The sequence below is a fragment of the Acomys minous genome (assembly GCF_964271855.1).
Source record: "Acomys minous genome assembly, chromosome: 13".
Taxonomy (NCBI): domain Eukaryota; kingdom Metazoa; phylum Chordata; class Mammalia; order Rodentia; family Muridae; genus Acomys; species Acomys minous.
In genome coordinates this window covers 89,329,275-89,348,603 of record NC_140495.1, presented here as the reverse complement: position 1 = coordinate 89,348,603, position 19,329 = coordinate 89,329,275, and the positions used below count along the sequence as shown (strand labels likewise).

The window sequence follows — 19,329 nt, the reverse complement described above, 5'->3', positions numbered from 1 at the left end:
ATTCTGGGTGTGTGCCAACCCATACGCAGAGAGCTAGAGTCCCAAGGTGAAGGACAGAGGAGGTAGCCCTGTTGCCTGAGTGGCGAGAGTACCTCTCCAGGCTAAGGGGAACTGAACTGACTCTTTCCAGCTCTACAGGTTTGCTGCCTCTGGTATATGGTCCTAAAGTTGTCACAAACATCTACACTTGTACTCTGTTGCTTTCAGCCAGGTAACCACAAGGATCAGACATTCGAGAAGACAGAAAGCACAGGTTGATGCAGGAGACCACCACACTCCTGTGAGCTCCTCCATTAGGGACAGCAATGGGGACTGCCCTGTGGAGATGGGTCCTTGGAGGCTCCATGACCTTAGTGGGATCTATGCTGAAGAAATAGAAAAGGTGTGCCCCAACAGTAGATCTGACTGATCCCCAGGAACAACTAAGATGCTGATACCCCACTTCACATTACTTCTGTGTCTGGCCAGCTTGCCTGGCAACTTTCTCTATCTTAAGGGACATGAGATGAGGAAAAGTAAATACAAGGGGCTAAATGTAGAGCATGAAGTGAACGCCCAGTGTCCTGTACCTTGTGTCACACTTCGTCCTGTCACCTGATGGCCTATGTGAGGAGGAGCTCCATCCATCCTTGGCTCAGAAGATTTAGCATGCTTCAGAGAACCCTCCTCCTAGCCTCCTTTTCCCAGAACACCAGGAAATAAGCCATCCTAGGATGGCTTTCCACATTGTCCCAACCCTGTCTCCACCCCCAAGCCCCTCAGCCTCCTGCTCCAGCAGGGACAGTGCAGCCCTCTTATGCCGGAAGCTTGCCAGAGGGAAAGGATGAAGATCTAGGGGCATCTATCTGTTTGACTGAGGTAATGAGGTAAACTGTAATTTTCTCTGCCAATAGTCAAAGGAGTTGTTGCTTGGAGGCCCCTGTGGGGACAACAATGGCAGCCTGTAGAGTTAAGAAGCCCTTAACAGATAGGCCCTGAGAGGTGCCTGAGCAGGAATACACACAACAGAGCTTCCTGGGGTAGATGGCTGTCTGGAGGCTTCCTGTCAGCAGGAGGGCTCAGAGAAAACACACACACACACACACACACACACACACACACACACACACACACACTCCCCCCTCCCCCTCCCCGCTCAGGGAAGGACAAGAAACAACGAACAGTGTCACTCATTACTGTCTAAGCAGCACAGAAGAAGTGGGGGCAGGGGAATTAGGTCATCTTTGGATACATATGTTGTTTGAGGTCAGCCTGGGTTACATGAGACTATCTTGAGGAAGCAAGCAAGACCATCACTGTAGAAATCATAAGGCACCCCAACTTCACACTATATGGATCAAGTGTCACCCTCCCCCTCACCCCACTGCCATAATCAAGAGCTTTGTCCCTGAGCCCAGCTCTGCCAATCCTGTTTTCCCCCACAATGGAGACTTTGGGTTATCTTGGCCTCCACAGGGGCTTCCAGGCTGGTTGACCAGATAGCCCAAGCTTCCCTGCCCAACTTTGTCCTATTGCCCCTGCCTGTGGGGAGGAGACTCATCACCTCAGAAGCTCCCTTAGGACCTGGCTGAGGATTAGATTAGGGCTGTGTCTTCAAGGCCAGTCCCATTGCCTGCATCTGCTGGCTTTATACTTTGATTCCTGATGCTTCTCCTGTCCTCAGTGCCCCTTACTGGCTTTTCTTACCTCAATTCATCCTACCAGGACCCTTCTAGAATGGTCCTGCTTAAGCAGATAGTTCCCTCAAGCAAGTCCCTGACAACATACCTCATCCCTCTGCTCTGCATCATTTGGTCTTTTATCTTTTTTTTTTTTTTTTTTTTTTTTTTTTTTTTTTTTTGGTCTTGTATCATTTTTGCAGTCATTTTCCAAACATGCCTTTCAACTCCTGAAGGCTGCTACAGAAACTCCCCCTCATTTATCTGGAAAATACCTTCTCATCTCTCAATCCCCACTTTAAATCACTTCTCTGGAGCTTCCAGAGTTCCCATCCACGCCTCTGAGTCTTTTGAGAAGCCACCCATCAGCAGACAACTCCTTAAGTTTCGATGTTGCTGGCGAGTACATCTACCTCCCCTGCGAAACCGTGAGGACCTTGAGGGCTATCTCTATCTAACTTGAAGTCTTCTCATTCCCAAATAATGCTGGTATTACAATGACAAAGCGAAGGCAGAGGTGGGAGGGGCGTGAGCTGGAGACATGGCTCTGAAGTTAAGAGCACTGGCTGCTCTTCCAGGGGACCTGGGTTTGATTCCCAGCGCCCTCCCGGCAGCTCACAGCTATCTGTAACTCTAGTTTCAGAGAATCCAACACCCTCTTTTGGCCTCTTTGAGCACCAGGTATACAAGGGCTGCACAAACATAAATAGAGGCTAAACATCCATAAGCATAAAGTAATAGAATGAATTTTTAAAAAGAAAAAGAAATCCATAGACTCAGGCTAGGAGACTTGAGTGTCCAGTGAGTCTGGTTTCCTGTACCATTATTCGCTTGGACATAACCACAAAGTGACCCAGGACAGAAGCTTATGAGCATCCACTGATTTGGGTAAAAGGCAGGGGTGTGGTATGAGAGACTGAGTTTTGTTTTGTTTTGAAGTACTGGTCTCATACAGCCCAGGCTAGCCTCCGGCTTTCTATGTAGTTGAGAATGCTCTTGGATTCCTATTCCTCCTGCCTCCACCTACCACGTGCTGGGATCACAGGTGTGTACCACCGTGCCTGGCTCCTGAAAGACAGGATTTCCTGACAACAGTGAAACCCAGTATCAAAGAGATCTACAACCTTGAGCTACTAGCCTAGGATGCTTGATGTGCCACTAATTTTATGCCAAGTTGACATACAAACCAGAGTGATGCAAAAGGAGGCAACCTCAGTTGAGAAAAATGCCTCCATGAGATCCGGCTGTAAGGCATTTTCTTAATTAGTGATTGATGGGGAAGGCCCATTGTGGGTGGAACCATCTCTGGGCTGGTGGTCCTGAGTTCTATAAGAAATTGGGCTGAGCAAGTCAAGGGAGCAAGCCAGTGAGCAGCACCCATCCATGGCCTCTGCATCAGCTCCTGCATCCAGGTTCCTGCTGTTTGAGTTCCTGTTCTGGCTTCCTTCAGTGATGGACTATAAAGGAGGACTGTGTGCAAGATAAACTCTTCCCTCCTCAACTTGCTTCTTGGTCATAGTGTTTTGTCACAGCAACACAAACCCTAGCTAAGACATTTGCTCATTCAAGTCAGACATCATAGGAACTGCTGTCTGTAACAACCAAAACAGTAACCCCTGTAACAACTGGCTCTGAAAGGCCAGGACTCAATAACCCACAGTTTCTCTAATTTGGAGGTGCAGGGTAAATACTGAGTTAAGACAGCATCTTATTTATCTCAGGCTGGTTTCAAACTTACTACTATGTAGCTGAGGCTGGCTCTCAACTCCTGGGTCCTTCTGCTACTACCTCCCAAGTATTAGGACTACAGGCTTGAGCTATATCACACCTGGGTGAGCTACCCTATTTTTGTTTTTGTTTGTTTGTTTGTTTTTCAAGACATGGTTTCTCTGTATAACAGCCTGGCTGGCCTGGACTTGCTTTGTAGACCAGGCTGGCCTCAAACTCACAGAGACCTGCCTGCCTCTGCCTGGGATTAAAGGCCTACATCACCATACCCAGTGAGCTTCTCTGATTTTTGTCTCCATACCCAACTATGGGTCATGAGAAGAAAGCTAAACCTACCTCTACCCAACTCTAGCCCATTTCCAAGGATGCCTGTTTGTAGCAAGGCACTAGTAGTTGCCCAACGGCCGCCCAGACGAAACTCTTGGTTTTGTTCTTCTGTGAAGCACTCCCTGTCCCTGCCTGCTCTGGAGCCTCTGCCAAGTGCACGCGATGAGGTTAGCTTCCTGCTCTATAGCAGGTTACAAGGACAGACCTTCAAGTGTCTCTCCTTGGTGGGCGGGGGGCGCACACACATAGGTCTCTCTTAGGAGTGTCTCAAATTCCTCCTACCTAGCAGGTGCAGGACACAATCAAAAAAGTTGAGAGACCAAATAGCAAGCAAGGAGGCAGGCATACAGAAGAGCCACACCCACACACTGAAATCTCTTTCTGTAGGCTCACTTGCCCATAGAATCACACATTATCTGACCCCTTTGCTGGCTCAGGTCTTGCTGGTTTTTTTTTTAAATATTTATTTATTATATATATAGCAGCCGGGCGTGGTGGTGCACGCCTTTAATCCCAGCACTCGGGAGGCAGAGGCAGGCGGATCGCTGTGAGTTCGAGGCTCAGCCTGGTCTACAAAGTGAGTCTAGGACAGCCAAGGCTACACAGAGAGACCCTGTCTCGGAAAACCAAAAAAAAAAAAAAAAAGTATTATATATATAGCATTGCACCTGCATGTACACCTGCACACCAGAAGAGGACACCAGCTCTCATTATAGATGGTTGTCAGCCGCCATGTGGTTGATGGGAATTGAATTCAGCAGCTGGTGCTCTTAACCTCTGAGCCATCTCTCCAGCTGTTTTGTTTTCTTTCAAGACATGATATCATATCTGAGGCTGGCCTCCAACTGTCCAGGTAGCAGAAGATGACTTTAAACTTCTGATCCTATTGCCTCTATCCCTGGAGTTCTGGGATCCTAGGCCCGCGCCCCCACATCTGGTCTATGCAGTGGTAGGGATTGAACCTAAGGCGTTGTACGTGCCAGACAAACAGCCCCCTAGTTGAGCCACAAACATTGCAGACCAGGTCCTGTCTTTTCATTTCATAAAATGGAAAAATACAATCAAAGATGATTCAACTCTGGGAAACCATGAGCCTCATGGAGAGAGCTCGCCCTCAGGGTACCCCTGGGAGCCTGTGAGGCAGGCAGGGAACAGGTGGCATAGCCACTAACTCTGGTAAGAGCCCAGAAGATGACACAGGAGCCTTGTCTCCACACACATAAAGCACGGTGTGCGTGTGTGTGTGTGTGTGTGTGTGTGTGTGTGTGTGTGTGTGTGTGTGCACGCGCGCGCGCCAACCCCCCAGGCCACTATAGCCTACAATCCATTGTGTGAAATCCAATTAGCAGAGCTGCCCTTCCCTTTGAAAGCTCAAGCTAAGGAATAGAGGAGTCAGGAGCTGGTGGGGGCAGAGAAAGAAAGAGTTCAAACGGCATCCTTCAGTAGGCCTCGGAGCCAACGGTATTAGAATGAGTACAGCGTGAGGCAAGTACAGTGTGAGGCAAGTACAGCGTGAGGCAAGTACAGCGTGAGGCATAGCCCTGAGCAGCGTTTCTCCCAAGCTGCTGGCGAGGGCTCTAGAAGGCTCTTCCTCCAGCCCTCAGCACCTACCCTGCTCTCGGAAGGTATCAATTCCTCTGCCCGGGACTCCAACCCTCCTGCACTTTGTCCCAGACTTGGGGTGTTGGTCAGGATGAGCATTCTGCGACCCAGGGCTCCATCAAGAAGATACCTGGCTTGCTTACTGGTCACTTTTGGTTTGAATGCAGGTGCTTAAGAGATGGACTGAGGATAAGAAAGCACACAGGCCGGGCATGGTGGCACATGCCTTTAATCCCAGCCCTTGGGAGGCAGGGGCAGGAGGATCAGTGTGAGTTCGAGGCCAGCCTAGTCTACAAAGTGAGTCCATGACAGCCAAGGCTACACAGAGAAACTCTATCTCGAAAAATAAAAGAAGGAGGAGGAGGAGCAAGAGGAGGAGGAGAAGAAGAAGACGACGACACACAGGATCTCTCCTCTGCCCAAGGAAGCCTCACCCCAAGCGCTCTTCCTGGGACCCTGACATTCCTGACCACCTCCCTCTCTAGACAGCAAACACCCAGGGCTGAGCAAGTGGCTCTGTTGCAAGAGTGCTTACCCAGCATGATGGAGGGCTAGGTTTGATCCCCAGCACCGTATAAGATGGACATATTGTAATGTTATGTGCTCCCACTAGGAACTTCTAGGTTGCATAGCAACCTGTGACATCATCACATGCCACTCCACCACCAGGTGTGCACCAGACACGCTTCAGCTGCACACCAGATATAAAGAACAGGTCTGTCACTGCATTCTTTCTCTCTGCCTTGGTTTCTCTCCCCCTCTCTATGTCTAGGCTGCCCCTTCCCTCCTTCTCTCTTTCCCTGTTGCTCTCCAACTGACTGACCTTCCCCCTCCCTACCCCCTCCCCCTCCCTACCCCCCCCACCCCCCGCTCTGCCTTCGTGGCTCACTCAGACTCTAACTTCGCTTCTTCTCCCCTCTTCCCTTCACACAATAAATCGCTTGGTATCAGATCTGTTGTGTGGCCTCTATACTCACATATATTACAACACATATAGTCCAAACTCTTAGAAGATGAGACAGAAGGATCATAAGGCTAAAGGTTATCCTAAACAGAGAGTTGGGTCAGCCTGAGCTACATGAGACTGTGGGGGAAAGTGGGAGGGGGATTGCTGGGCATAACACTACAAGACCTTTGAGCTAATGACAGTGAGGCTTGGGTCCAGGGCCTAGAGGTTCTGCTGTGGGACCTCAGCCAAGTCTCTCTCCTCGATTCTCATCTCCTTCCATGAAGAGGACGCTAGAGGCCATGCCAATCTTTTACAAGCTAAATCTACATTGCAAATGCATCTTACTGGCTTTCATGTTACATAAAGCTCGGGGAAATTCTCACAAACTGTTTATTTCCAGCTTCTATTAAATAATCCTCAGGAGCCAGCCATGGTACTGCAGGACTCTAATCCTAAAGAAGACCAAAAGTTCAAGGTCATCTCTGGCTCCACAGTGAGTTTGAGGGCAGCCTCAGCTCCAGGAGACCCTGTCTCAAGACAGCCAAGTTGGGTGAAAGCTGAGAAGAATGGACACCGCCAGCCCATCTTTGCCTGTGGCACCACAGCTGACAGACATGCCGGTGGTGGGTGGCTAAGCCTCCATTACTCCCTACTTACTGCACATGCTCAATGCTTACTCGTTGCTCACGCTGGTCTCTCAGGCACTTGTGCTTAAGCCCTCAACTGTGTGGGTCTCCACTCTAGAGGTCAGCACTTCAGAATGGCCTGGCTGTGTATTAACGCCAAGGCCTAGACTCACACACTCAGATGGTCCGATTCATCTGGTCTTGGTTGATACTGTGTAGAGAAAGTTCCTAGGACGGTCTGATACTGACTAGGGGCATGAACTAACAGTCTGAGGAGCCTGCTGGCTGTGGGGACCCACCTCACCTGTGTAACGAAGCAGATGCCAGGAACGGAGGGGAGAGAGAAACCAGTCTGGTGTGTAAGTATACACAGGTGCCTCTGGGGAAACCAGTTCTGCCCTAGCCCCCCCACCCCACCCCACCCCCACCCCCATCCCCAGTCACTGGCCAGAAGCTTTTCAGATACAGCTCACTGGGCTCTGTGACCTTAACTCAGAAGGAGCCACCCAGACTAATGCTGCCTCTGTGCTCATCGGTGTGGACAATGAGGCTCTGGTCCTCTTCCTCCTGAACCATTACACCAGTCCTTCCCACTGGCTGGACCAAGCTTTGCCCATCCATACCTGTCTCTGCTTTCTGGTCTCTGTCCAACACACAGGGCTCTCCCTGGGGAAGGCTGCCCAGCTGAAATCAGGGGTCTGAGATACGCTTGCTTGTTCCCTGTACGGGACCAGTATCTTGTGTTTGTTTCTCTAAACAGCATCATGGACCTTTTCATACCCTCAGCAGACAGGGAGCTCTAGGAGGCAGGACCCATCTTACTCAGGCATCCTGTGCCTTCTGCCTTCTGCCTTCTGCCTGCCCTACCATCCAACAGTCACACAGTCCTGCTCCACAGTGGGGAGCAGGGGGTGGAGGGAAGGAGGATCACAGACCCACAGTTTCAGCACATCCCGCTCAGCCATCCAGAGACATCGCTGAAGATCTATGATGCCCACCCGCTGGCCTCTTGCCTACACCCTCCAAGGATCACTTCCACTCACTCTGTGTGTGCCAGAGAGCTAAACCAACTCCTGGCATCTGTCACAAGTGCACTGAAAAGGACCATGAGAGAGGGCGCCATGCTAGGTATGAGCAAGGGAGTCAGCCATTCATGTCTCTGCATCTGCTGGTCTGCTCAGATGAAAGAGTCCAGCCAGGACTCACCTTCTCGGCCTCAGTCTTACTTTTAATCGGCTGGAAGCCGAATCTGACCCAGAGACTTCCCAGGCACTAGCCTATCTTCAAAGCCTACCCTTGGGAATGACTTTATAGGTCTGGTTATTCCAGGACTAGTTCTAGGGGCAGAGTCCTCAGCTGGGGTGAGACCCTGCAGGTTGATGGCTGCTCTCACTCTCCTTGCTTGAGCTACCCCATGGCCTACCTCGAAGCTGACTGAAGGTGGTCATGAACTTGCTGGTGAGGGACTTGAGTTCGTTGTTAGCCAGCGTGATGAGATGGATCTGGTCGGAGACGTTCCTCAGGACCTTGTAGATGCAGATGGGGAAAGAAACGAGCTTGCAGTCGGCCAGGTCTGTAGCAAAAAGGACAAGGACAGATCAGAGCCATGAGTCACGGCGTCCCGTGAACCTGCCCCAGACCCACATGAATCTAAGCCAGCCCCCTCTCCAGCTGCTGAGATTTTTTTTTTTAATTCCCTGTGCCACACCCCCATCAAGCAGTACAACCTCACTTGTCCCTTTTTCCACACTCTCAACCTTGGGTTTTTTGTCTCCATCTCCATCACCACAGCCTCCTAGCTGGAATCCACGAGATGGAAGAAACCTTACGTCACAATTATGATGTCCTTCGGGGCAGCACTGTTCTGAACTTTCCCTTACAGAACCAATTCCTTTGCAATCAAAGACTTGACCATGAGGCAACCTCTCAATAGTACTTCATGACTGCACTAACTAGATGCAATGCACAGTGACAAGAAACAAACAAACAAGCTGGTAGTGGTGGTACACATCTTTAATCCCAGCACTTGCGAGGCAGAGGCTAGCGGATCACTGTGAGTTCGAGGCCAGCCTGGTCTACAAAGTGAGTCAGGACAGCCAAGGCTACACAGAGAAACCCTGTCTTGAAAAACAAAACACAAAAAAACAAGCAATGCACACAGTGCTCAGCCTCTGAGGTTTCACCATCTCTCTAGACCTGGATCCAACAAGCAGTGGCAGATAAGGCTCCCAGCACAACAGGCTAGCTCTCCCCCAATGGCTAACCACAAAGTCAATGCGTGATTGTAGGGTCTGATCGTGGGGTGCTGGGGTCCTGGTTACTGTTTCTAATGATGCAACAAAATGCCCCGACCAAAAAGTAGGCTGGGGAGGAAAGGGTTTATTCAGCTTACACTTCCACATCACTGTTCATTACTGAAGGAAGTCAGGACAGGAACTCCAACAGGGAAGGAACCTAAAGGCAGGAGCGAACGCAGAGGCCATGAAGGAGTGCTGCTGGCTTGCTTCCCATGGCTTGCTCAGCCTGCTTTCACATAGACCCAGGACTACCAGGCTGAGGTGGGCACCACGCAAAATGGGCAGAGCCTGCTTGATCTCCCTTTAATCACTAATCGAGAAAATGCTTTACAGCTGCATCTTATGGAGGCATTTCCTTCTCTGAGGCTCCTTCCTCTGTGACGACACTAGCTTGTGTCAAGTTGACACACAAAACCAGGCAGCACACCATTCCTACATTCACACCAGGAGGAATGGAGACAAGTGTCTCCACACACAAAAACACAAGACACGAGGTGTCTTCAGCAGCTTTGCTCACAAGGCCTGAAAACAGAATGACGCAACTGGCTGCTACCGACTGAGAAATGGGTGACATGCTCATAAAAAGGAATATCACTTAGCAATAGAAAGAGTGGTGGGGGCTGGGGAAGCGGGGAGGTTGGGAAAGTATTTGCCTTGCAACTGCCAAGGGCCTGTGTGGGATTCCCCAGAGGCCATGGTGTGGGCAAAGACAGCTACGGTGACCTGTGTTTATGAGCCCTGTGCTGGGGAGGTAGAGACAGGCTGAACCCTGGGCCTCACTGGCCAGCTTAGTCTACTTCCTAAAGTAAAGACCAGGGAGAGACTTCATCTCAAAAAAAAAAAAAAAAAAAAAAAGGAAAAATAAATGGACGGCAACTGAGAAACAACAGTAGGGGTTGCCCTCTGACCTCCACACACATGTGTACATAAGAACATGTCCTGTGCCCACAGAGAAATACCATAATAGGGAAGAAATATGAAAACATGGTGCCTAGACACAAAAGTCAGTAATAAACACCACACATCATACATGACTCTACATACATGACATGTACAGAAGAGGCAAATCCACTCAGAGAGTAAGGTGAGTGCACCAGGTTGCAGGAGAGAGGATCTGGGAGTGGTGAGGTGTGTGTGTAGGGGTGTGTCTATGAGATGTGAGGAGTGTGTAGGGGTGTGTCTGTGAGATGTGAGGGGTGTGTAGGGGTGTCTGTGAGATGTGAGGAGTGTGTAGGGGTGTCTGTGAGATGTGAGGAGTGTGTAGGGGTGTCTGTGAGATGTGAGGAGTGTGTAGGGGTGTCTGTGAGATGTGAGGAGTGTGTAGGGGTGTCTGTGAGATGTGAGGAGTGTGTAGGGGTGTCTATGAGATGTGAGGAGTGTGTAGGGGTGTCTGTGAGATGTGAGGAGTGTGTAGGGGTGTCTGTGAGATGTGAGGAGTGTGTAGGGGTGTCTGTGAGATGTGAGGAGTGTGTAGGGGTGTCTGTGAGATGTGAGGAGTGTGTAGGGGTGTCTGTGAGATGTGAGGAGTGTATAGGGGTGTCTGTGAGATGTGAGGAGTGTGTAGGGGTGTCTGTGAGATGTGAGGAGTGTGTAGGGGTGTCTGTGAGATGTGAGGAGTGTGTAGGGGTGTCTATGAGATGTGAGGAGTGTGTAGGGGTGTGTCTGTGAGATGTGAGGAGTGTGTAGGGGTGTCTGTGAGATGTGAGGAGTGTGTAGGGGTGTCTGTGAGATGTGAGGAGTGTGTAGGGGTGTCTGTGAGATGTGAGGAGTGTATAGGGGTGTCTGTGAGATGTGAGGAGTGTGTAGGGGTGTCTCTATGAGATGTGAGGAGTGTGTAGGGGTGTGTCTGTGAGATGTGAGGAGTGTGTAGGGGTGTCTGTGAGATGTGAGGAGTGTGTAGGGGTGTCTGTGAGATGTGAGGAGTGTGTAGGGGTGTCTGTGAGATGTGAGGAGTGTGTAGGGGTGTCTGTGAGATGTGAGGAGTGTGTAGGGGTGTCTGTGAGATGTGAGGAGTGTGTAGGGGTGTCTGTGAGATGTGAGGAGTGTGTAGGGGTGTCTGTGAGATGTGAGGAGTGTGTAGGGGTGTCTGTGAGATGTGAGGAGTGTGTAGGGGTGTCTATGAGATGTGAGGAGTGTGTAGGGGTGTCTGTGAGATGTGAGGTGTGTGTAGGGGTGTCTATGAGATGTGAGGAGTGTGTAGGGGTGTCTGTGAGATGTGAGGTGTGTGTAGGGGTGTCTATGAGATGTGAGGAGTGTGTAGGGGTGTCTGTGAGATGTGAGGAGTGTGTAGGGGTGTCTATGAGATGTGAGGAGTGTGTAGGGGTGTGTCTGTGAGATGTGAGGAGTGTGTAGGGGTGTCTGTGAGATGTGAGGAGTGTGTAGGGGTGTCTGTGAGATGTGAGGAGTGTGTAGGGGTGTGTCTGTGAGATGTGAGGAGTGTGTAGGGGTGTCTGTGAGATGTGAGGAGTGTGTAGGGGTGTCTGTGAGATGTGAGGAGTGTGTAGGGGTGTCTATGAGATGTGAGGAGTGTGTAGGGGTGTCTGTGAGATGTGAGGAGTGTGTAGGGGTGTCTGTGAGATGTGAGGAGTGTGTAGGGGTGTCTGTGAGATGTGAGGTGTGTGTAGGGGTGTCTGTGAGATGTGAGGTGTGTGTAGGGGTGTCTGTGAGATGTGAGGAGTGCGTAGGGGTGTCTGTGAGATGTGAGGAGTGTGTAGGGGTGTCTGTGAGATGTGAGGAGTGTGTAGGGGTGTCTGTGAGATGTGAGGAGTGTGTAGGGGTGTCTGTGAGATGTGAGGTGTGTGTAGGGGTGTCTGTGAGATGTGAGGTGTGTGTAGGGGTGTCTGTGAGATGTGAGGAGTGCGTAGGGGTGTCTGTGAGATGTGAGGAGTGTGTAGGGGTGTCTGTGAGATGTGAGGAGTGTGTAGGGGTGTCTGTGAGATGTGAGGAGTGTGTAGGGGTGTCTGTGAGATGTGAGGAGTGTGTAGGTGTGTCTGTGAGATGTGAGGAGTGTGTAGGGGTGTCTGTGAGATGTGAGGAGTGTGTAGGGGTGTCTGTGAGATGTGAGGAGTGTGTAGGGGTGTCTGTGAGATGTGAGGAGTGTATAGGGGTGTCTGTGAGATGTGAGGAGTGTGTAGGGGTGTCTGTGAGATGTGAGGAGTGTGTAGGGGTGTCTGTGAGATGTGAGGAGTGTGTAGGGGTGTCTGTGAGATGTGAGGAGTGTGTAGGGGTGTGTCTGTGAGATGTGAGGAGTGTGTAGGGGTGTGTCTGTGAGATGTGAGGAGTGTGTAGGGGTGTGTCTGTGAGATGTGAGGAGTGTGTAGGGGTGTCTGTGAGATGTGAGGAGTGTGTAGGGGTGTCTGTGAGATGTGAGGAGTGTGAAGGGGTGTGTCTGTGAGATGTGCGGTGTGTGTAGGTGTGTCTGTGAGATGTGAGGAGTGTGTAGGGGTGTCTGTGAGATGTGAGGAGTGTGTAGGGGTGTCTGTGAGATGTGAGGAGTGTGTAGGGGTGTCTGTGAGATGTGAGGAGTGTGTAGGGGTGTCTGTGAGATGTGAGGAGTGTGAAGGGGTGTGTCTGTGAGATGTGCGGTGTGTGTAGGGGTGTCTGTGAGATGTGAGGAGTGTGTAGGGGTGTCTGTGAGATGTGAGGAGTGTGTAGGGGTGTCTGTGAGATGTGAGGAGTGTGTAGGGGTGTCTGTGAGATGTGAGGAGTGTGTAGGGGTGTCTGTGAGATGTGAGGAGTGTGTAGGGGTGTCTGTGAGATGTGAGGAGTGTGTAGGGGTGTCTGTGAGATGTGAGGAGTGTGTAGGGGTGTCTGTGAGATGTGAGGAGTGTGTAGGGGTGTCTGTGAGATGTGAGGAGTGTGTAGGGGTGTCTGTGAGATGTGAGGAGTGTGTAGGGGTGTCTGTGAGATGTAAGGAGTGTGTAGGGGTGTCTGTGAGATGTGAGGAGTGTGAAGGGGTGTCTGTGAGATGTGAGGAGTGTGTAGGGGTGTCTGTGAGATGTGAGGAGTGTGTAGGGGTGTCTGTGAGATGTGAGGAGTGTGTAGGGGTGTCTGTGAGTTGTGAGGAGTGTGTAGGGGTGTCTGTGAGATGTGAGGAGTGTGTAGGGGTGTCTGTGAGATGTGAGGAGTGTGTAGGGGTGTGTCTATGAGATGTGAGGAGTGTGTAGGTGTGTCTGTGAGATGTGAGGAGTGTGTAGGGGTGTCTGTGAGATGTGAGGAGTGTGTAGGTGTGTCTGTGAGATGTGAGGAGTGTGTGGGTGTGTCTGTGAGATGTGAGGAGTGTGTAGGGGTGTGTCTGTGAGATGTGAGGAGTGTGTAGGGGTGTGTCTGTGAGATGTGAGGAGTGTGTAGGGGTGTCTATGAGATGTGAGGAGTGTGTAGGTGTGTCTGTGAGATGTGAGGAGTGTGTAGGGGTGTCTGTGAGATGTGAGGAGTGTGTAGGTGTGTCTGTGAGATGTGAGGAGTGTGTAGGGGTGTGTCTGTGAGATGTGAGGAGTGTGTAGGGGTGTGTCTGTGAGATGTGAGGAGTGTGTAGGGGTGTCTATGAGATGTGAGGAGTGTGTAGGTGTGTCTGTGAGATGTGAGGAGTGTGTAGGGGTGTCTGTGAGATGTGAGGAGTGTGTAGGGGTGTCTGTGAGATGTGAGGAGTGTGTAGGGGTGTCTGTGAGATGTGAGGTGTGTATAGGAGGTGTCTGTGAAATTTTCTAAATTTAGATTGCAACAGCAACTTTATGGCTTCTAGAATACAGTGAAATCCACTGAAAGGATTTCTTTCTTTACCTCTTTTCTTCCTCCTGTTCTTCCATTTTCTTCAGTGTCTCATATCGGCTAGCCTCAAATTCACTATGTGGCCAAGGATGACTTTCAACTTCAAGTGTTCCCCCTGCCTTCACCCCCTAAGGGCTGGAGATACGGGCGTGCCTTACATCCAGTTTTAGGAAGTGCTAGAGATCGAACCCAGTGTTTTGCATTTTTACATATGCTCTACCCACTTAGCCACACAACCAGCCTCAGGTGGTTCGGTTCACTTCACATGGATGAACTACATTGGCATGTGAATTAGATCTCCATGAAACTGTGTGCACACACAGAGAAACAGCACAGAGGCTATGCTATTAGGCTGTCCAGCTCTCCCCAGTCACCTCAGCTCCCTGAACCTCAGTTTCCTCGTCTAGTATATAAAATGATAGTGGTGGTGTTTGACAAACTGTTATAAAATCCTAACTCACAAAAGGCCTGGACAGAATCATAGGTAGCATGTTACATTGATGGTTCCTAGCCACCACCCCCTCCCCCCTCTGTTCAAACCCTTCCAGTGCTTCTAGGCTGGCCTCCTCCAGACCTCTTCTGGGAATCTTTCTGGAGCTTCCATATTGCTGGCGATTGCCTTCTGAGAGCTCTCACCAACTGTGGCAGCAGCACCCTATCCCATCTCCTCTCCATAGAAGCCTGGCTCTCTTAGGTTGCTGTGCATTTGCAGAAATTTCCAGAATAAATATACAAGTGCAATAATAACGCTATGTGCCAGCAGTAAAATATGGGTTTCCATTCATTGCTGCGTGTCTGTTGTGCAGCACTGGGAGTTGACCCAACGGGCTTGGGTTTGCTGGACGTGCTCTACCACTGTGCTGTACCCCCATAGGAAAAAAAATGTGGCCTTTAAAGGCCCTATTCCTAAGAGCAACACTAACCCAAAGCACATGGAAATCATCATATAATAATCATGATTATTCATCATATAGTAGCTGAAGCCCTTCTCATGCCACTGCCCCCACAGAATCCCTACTCTGTCTCCAAGTCTTAGTCAAATGTCACCTGCTCCATAAAGCCTTCTCCAAGCCCTAAGCAGCTGTTCGTCTAGCCAGTCTCCTACGGTGTCATGGAGACCGCTTATTCTGAGTGCTGGGATTAAAGGGCTGCACCACCACTGCCCAGCTCAAATTTTAATAGAGTATCTGCTGTGTTTTCTACACAAATCCCATCCCTTAGTGAGTAAACAGAATGATCTGAAAAAATGAGGTGTTATATTTAGCATCTTTCTGTGTCTGTTTCGGATATATTTAGAATAGGTTTATATGTGAACACAGACAATTTGTTTATTGATAACAAGAGAAAATGCTTAAGCCAGACTTGATGGTGCATGCCCTTTAACCACAGCATTTAGGAGGCAGAGGCAGGGGGATCTCTGTGAGTTTGAAGCCAGCCTGGTCTACAGAGTGAGTCCAGGACAGGCAAGGCTACACAGAGAAACCCTGTCTTGGGAGGGAAAAAAAAAAAAAGACTCATCTAAGACTTAAAATGTTTATTTCCAACAACAAAAAAAAGTATTCAGACTTCTAACCTCTTAGGTGAAGATATCCTTCCAAACCTAGGGAGCATCTAAGATAAGACCAGGACAAGGGACAGGGCAGAACATTTTTTTAAAAAGGGGAGGGGTGCTGTCAAAATAATTCAGTAGCTCCAGAGGACCCAAGTTTAGTTACACCACACCCTCATCAAGTAGATCACAGCCACCTGTAACTCCAGAGATCCCATGCCATCACTGGTCTCCAAGGCACACAGCACACACATGGCACATGCAAAGACACAAAGACGTGCGCACACATACATAAATCTTTTTAAGAAAATAAGGCAGCAGGGGGTGGTGGCACACACCTATAATACCAGTAGTTAGGAGGTAGAGGTAGGCAGATCTCTTTGAGTTCAAGGCCAGCCTGGTCCACAGAATAAGTTCCAGGACAGCCAAGGCTTTGTTAAACAGAAAAGCCCCATCTCAAAAAAAAAAAAAGAAAAAAAAGAAAAAGAAAAAAAGGGCAAACAATGGATTATGCAAAAGAGACTATACATAAGAGAAATAAAAATGAAAATGCTTAAGACAATATAAAGAAAATTAAGACTAACCCATAAATAAAACAAGAGACAGTTACAAAGGGAAGATACAAGCCATAAACAAATGCACAGCCCTCACATGGATTGCAAGCTGCTCTCTAGAGCACTGTTTGTTTATAAATCTAATCACAATAAAACTGTGCTTTAAAAACAAACCTTGCTAATATGATCAGGGGAAATGGTGTCCCTTGGTCTAATTTGCAATGCTTTGGGTAATGAGACTAATTACATTCCATGGTCAATTAACCATTTTTATCGTCATCGTTGCCAACCCCTCCCAGCATTCTGCTCACTTCTTTTGTTTGAGAGGTCTTTCACTGAAAGCCTAGGAAAGCTCCCTCATCAGGAACTGTCAAGCCATGTCTGCTGGGCACTCTCATATCTACCAGCCCACGGTTTCCCAGCTTCACAGTTCACACCATTAGAAAGGGTAGATCTCTTTCCTCCGTTCTCTTTTTCAGTACAGGGCCAGCCTCTACCTCACTGCACAGCTGAGCAGTCCTTGAAAGTCTGATCTTCCTGCCTCTACCTTCCAGCTGCTTCGATTACAGTGGACACCATTATGCCTGGTTTTATGCCACGCTAGCGTTGGAGCCCAGGGTTTCATACCTGCTAGGCAAGGCTCTCTACATCTCTAACCTCAAGGTCGGCAATTTTTTGAAACAAAATAGTAATATTAAGCTGTGTGTGAGGCTGTGTGACTGTAATCCCAGCTACTCAGGAGACTGAAAGAAGAAGACCATTTGAGCCCAGCAGCTCAAGGCCAGCAGGACAAGACAGCCAGATGGTGTCTTAAAAAACAAACAACAAAAAGCAAACAAACAAAAAACCCTATGTACATAGTAGTTTCAACTAAATAAAAAATATACAGGCTTTGGGAAGACAATGAGAAGAAAAATAACCAGAATGTTAATAGCAATTATTTCAGAGGATTTGATTGTTACTATAAAGAGTCACAATGCTTGTTTTACATAGCAAAATAGTACTAGATATACATATAAATGAGTTATCAAATATAGGTGTAGACAGGGATATGTTTTCATGACCGAAAAATACATGTATTACAAAATAAACTTTCATGGGAAAAAAACTTGGCAAATCTGAAGATAAACTAGGCAGTCACTTTCTTGTCAGTAGGACTAAGCAAGGCGGTGGGGGAGATGGTGTGCAGCGAGCTGATGGGCCTGAATTAGAAGACCTATCTCCGGAGCATCCCAGGGCAGTCTGGGTAATCACTCCTCCAGTGTCTGTAACCGCCACTGTGTTTAGCCTCGTGCTCGCCCTTTAGGTGGGATCCTCAATTGGCACAGACTTGAAATCCTATTCCAGAAAACTTGAGTGATTTGAATAAAAGCATCTGGGGAGATGTCAGTGCTGAGGCAGACAGAATGACTTATAATGAGGCACTTTCCTAATGCACAGTCACAGAGGAGTTATGGGGATTGCCCATTACCACTTCCAAAAAGCACACACCGGTGTGCGCCCGCCACCGGGACGCACAGAGCCATTTGATATGTGATTACAAAAATGCACCTTTCACAGAGAAATTTGTTGATTGTGAAAACTGCATGAACTTGATCAACTTTGGATGTACCGTACAGGAAACCAGGCTTGGGACCTGGCTTTTGCTGGTGGCAAGCAGAGCTGGTGGAGAGCAGAAAGGGGGCACCAGGGCTAGCAAGATGGCTCAGTGGGTAAGGGTGATTGCTGTGCAAGCCTGGCTGAATTTGAGCCTGGAACCTACTGGAGGACAGAAAGACAAACTGGCTCTAACCAAGATGTCCTCAGATCCCCACCCTGTGTTCTGTGGCACAGTTTTCTATTTGAGGCGTGTTTTCATTAAGACGTCTATTGTGGTGGTTTGAAAGAAAACGGCCCCTATACACTCATGTGTTTGAATGCTTGGCCACAGCAAGCAGCCCTATTTGAAGATCTCATAGGCTCATGCTGGGCCTAGTGTGAGAGTCTCCTTTTGTTGCCTTTGGATCAAGATGTAGAACTCTCAGCTCCTTCTCCATCACCATGTCTGCCTGCACGCTGCCATGCTTCCCGCCGTGATGACAATGGACTAAACCTCTGAACTGTGAGCCAGCCCCAGTGAAATGTTTTCCTTAGAAGAGGTGCCTTGGTCATGGTGTCTCTTCACAGCAATAAAACCCTAATTAAGAAATCTATGAACTTAAAAAAGAAAAACAACATTTTTTTGAAAGAGAGTCTCATGTAGCCTAGGAAGGCCTTGAACTTGCTATCTGAATGAAATTGGCCTTGAACTCCTTAAGCTCTTGCCAGGGAGCTTGCCGAGATTACAGGTACATACCACAGTGCTCAGTGGAGGTTCCAGTACTGTAGCATCTGACAGACTTTTTTAAAATGTAATCTGATTTCCTACTGTCTTAGTCATGATTGTGTTGCTGTGAAGAGACACCGTGAGCAAGGCAGCTCCTGTAAGGGAGCCATTTAACTGGGCCTGGCCACAGTTTCAGAGCCTCAGTCCATTATCATCACACAAGGAGCATGGCAGCCTGCAGACAGGGGCTGGAGTAGCAGCTGGGAGCATCACATCCTGGTCCACAGGCAGAAAGAGAGAACCCGGGCCTGGCAAGGGCTTTTAAAACCTCAAAGGCCACCTCTGGTGACACACTTCCTCCAACAAGGCCACACCTCCTCATTCTTCTAATCCTTTCACATAATATTACTCCCTGGTGAGAAAGTTTTCAAATATATAAGCCTATGGGGGCCATGTTTATTCAAACCAGCTCACTTAACATATCCTAATCTTGTGTGTGTGTGTGTGTGTGTGGTATGTACACCTGTTGGAGGGTCTAGTGAATGTGTGCATGTGTAGAGGCCAGAGGTCAATGTTGGATCTCTTCGTCAGTCACTCTTTACCTTATTTTTTAATTTATTTATTTAAACAGAGTATCTCAGTGAACCTTGGTGCTTACTGTTTTGGACAGACTGGCTAGCCAGTGAACCACAGCAATCTGCCTATCTCTACGCTCCAAGCTAGGGTCACAGGCACACACCATGTCTGGCTTTTATGTGAGTGCTGGGAATTGAACTCAAGTCCTTCTGCTTACACAGTAAGCACCTGACCTACAGATCCCCCCTCCCCTTCCCCACCAAGACAGGGTTTCTCTGCGTAGGCCTGGCTGTCCTGGAACTCACCCTGTAGACCAGGCTGGCCTTGAATTCAGAGATCCACCTGCTTCTGCCTCCTGAGTGCTGGGATTAACGATGTGCACCATCACATC

The 19,329-nt window shown here is 49.0% G+C and overlaps 1 protein-coding gene across 2 annotated transcripts in view; it reads right to left on the bottom strand.

Moving 5' to 3' along the window:
• The window catches only part of LRRC20 (leucine rich repeat containing 20), a 101,182-nt gene that overhangs the window by 45,468 nt on the left and 36,385 nt on the right, over window positions 1-19,329 (bottom strand). For both annotated transcript variants that reach the window (XM_084752310.1, XM_084752311.1), the window contains exon 3: window positions 8,314-8,463. In XM_084752310.1, the coding sequence (XP_084608436.1) occupies window positions 8,314-8,463 (150 nt within the window). The remainder of the gene's footprint in view (window positions 1-8,313; window positions 8,464-19,329) is intronic.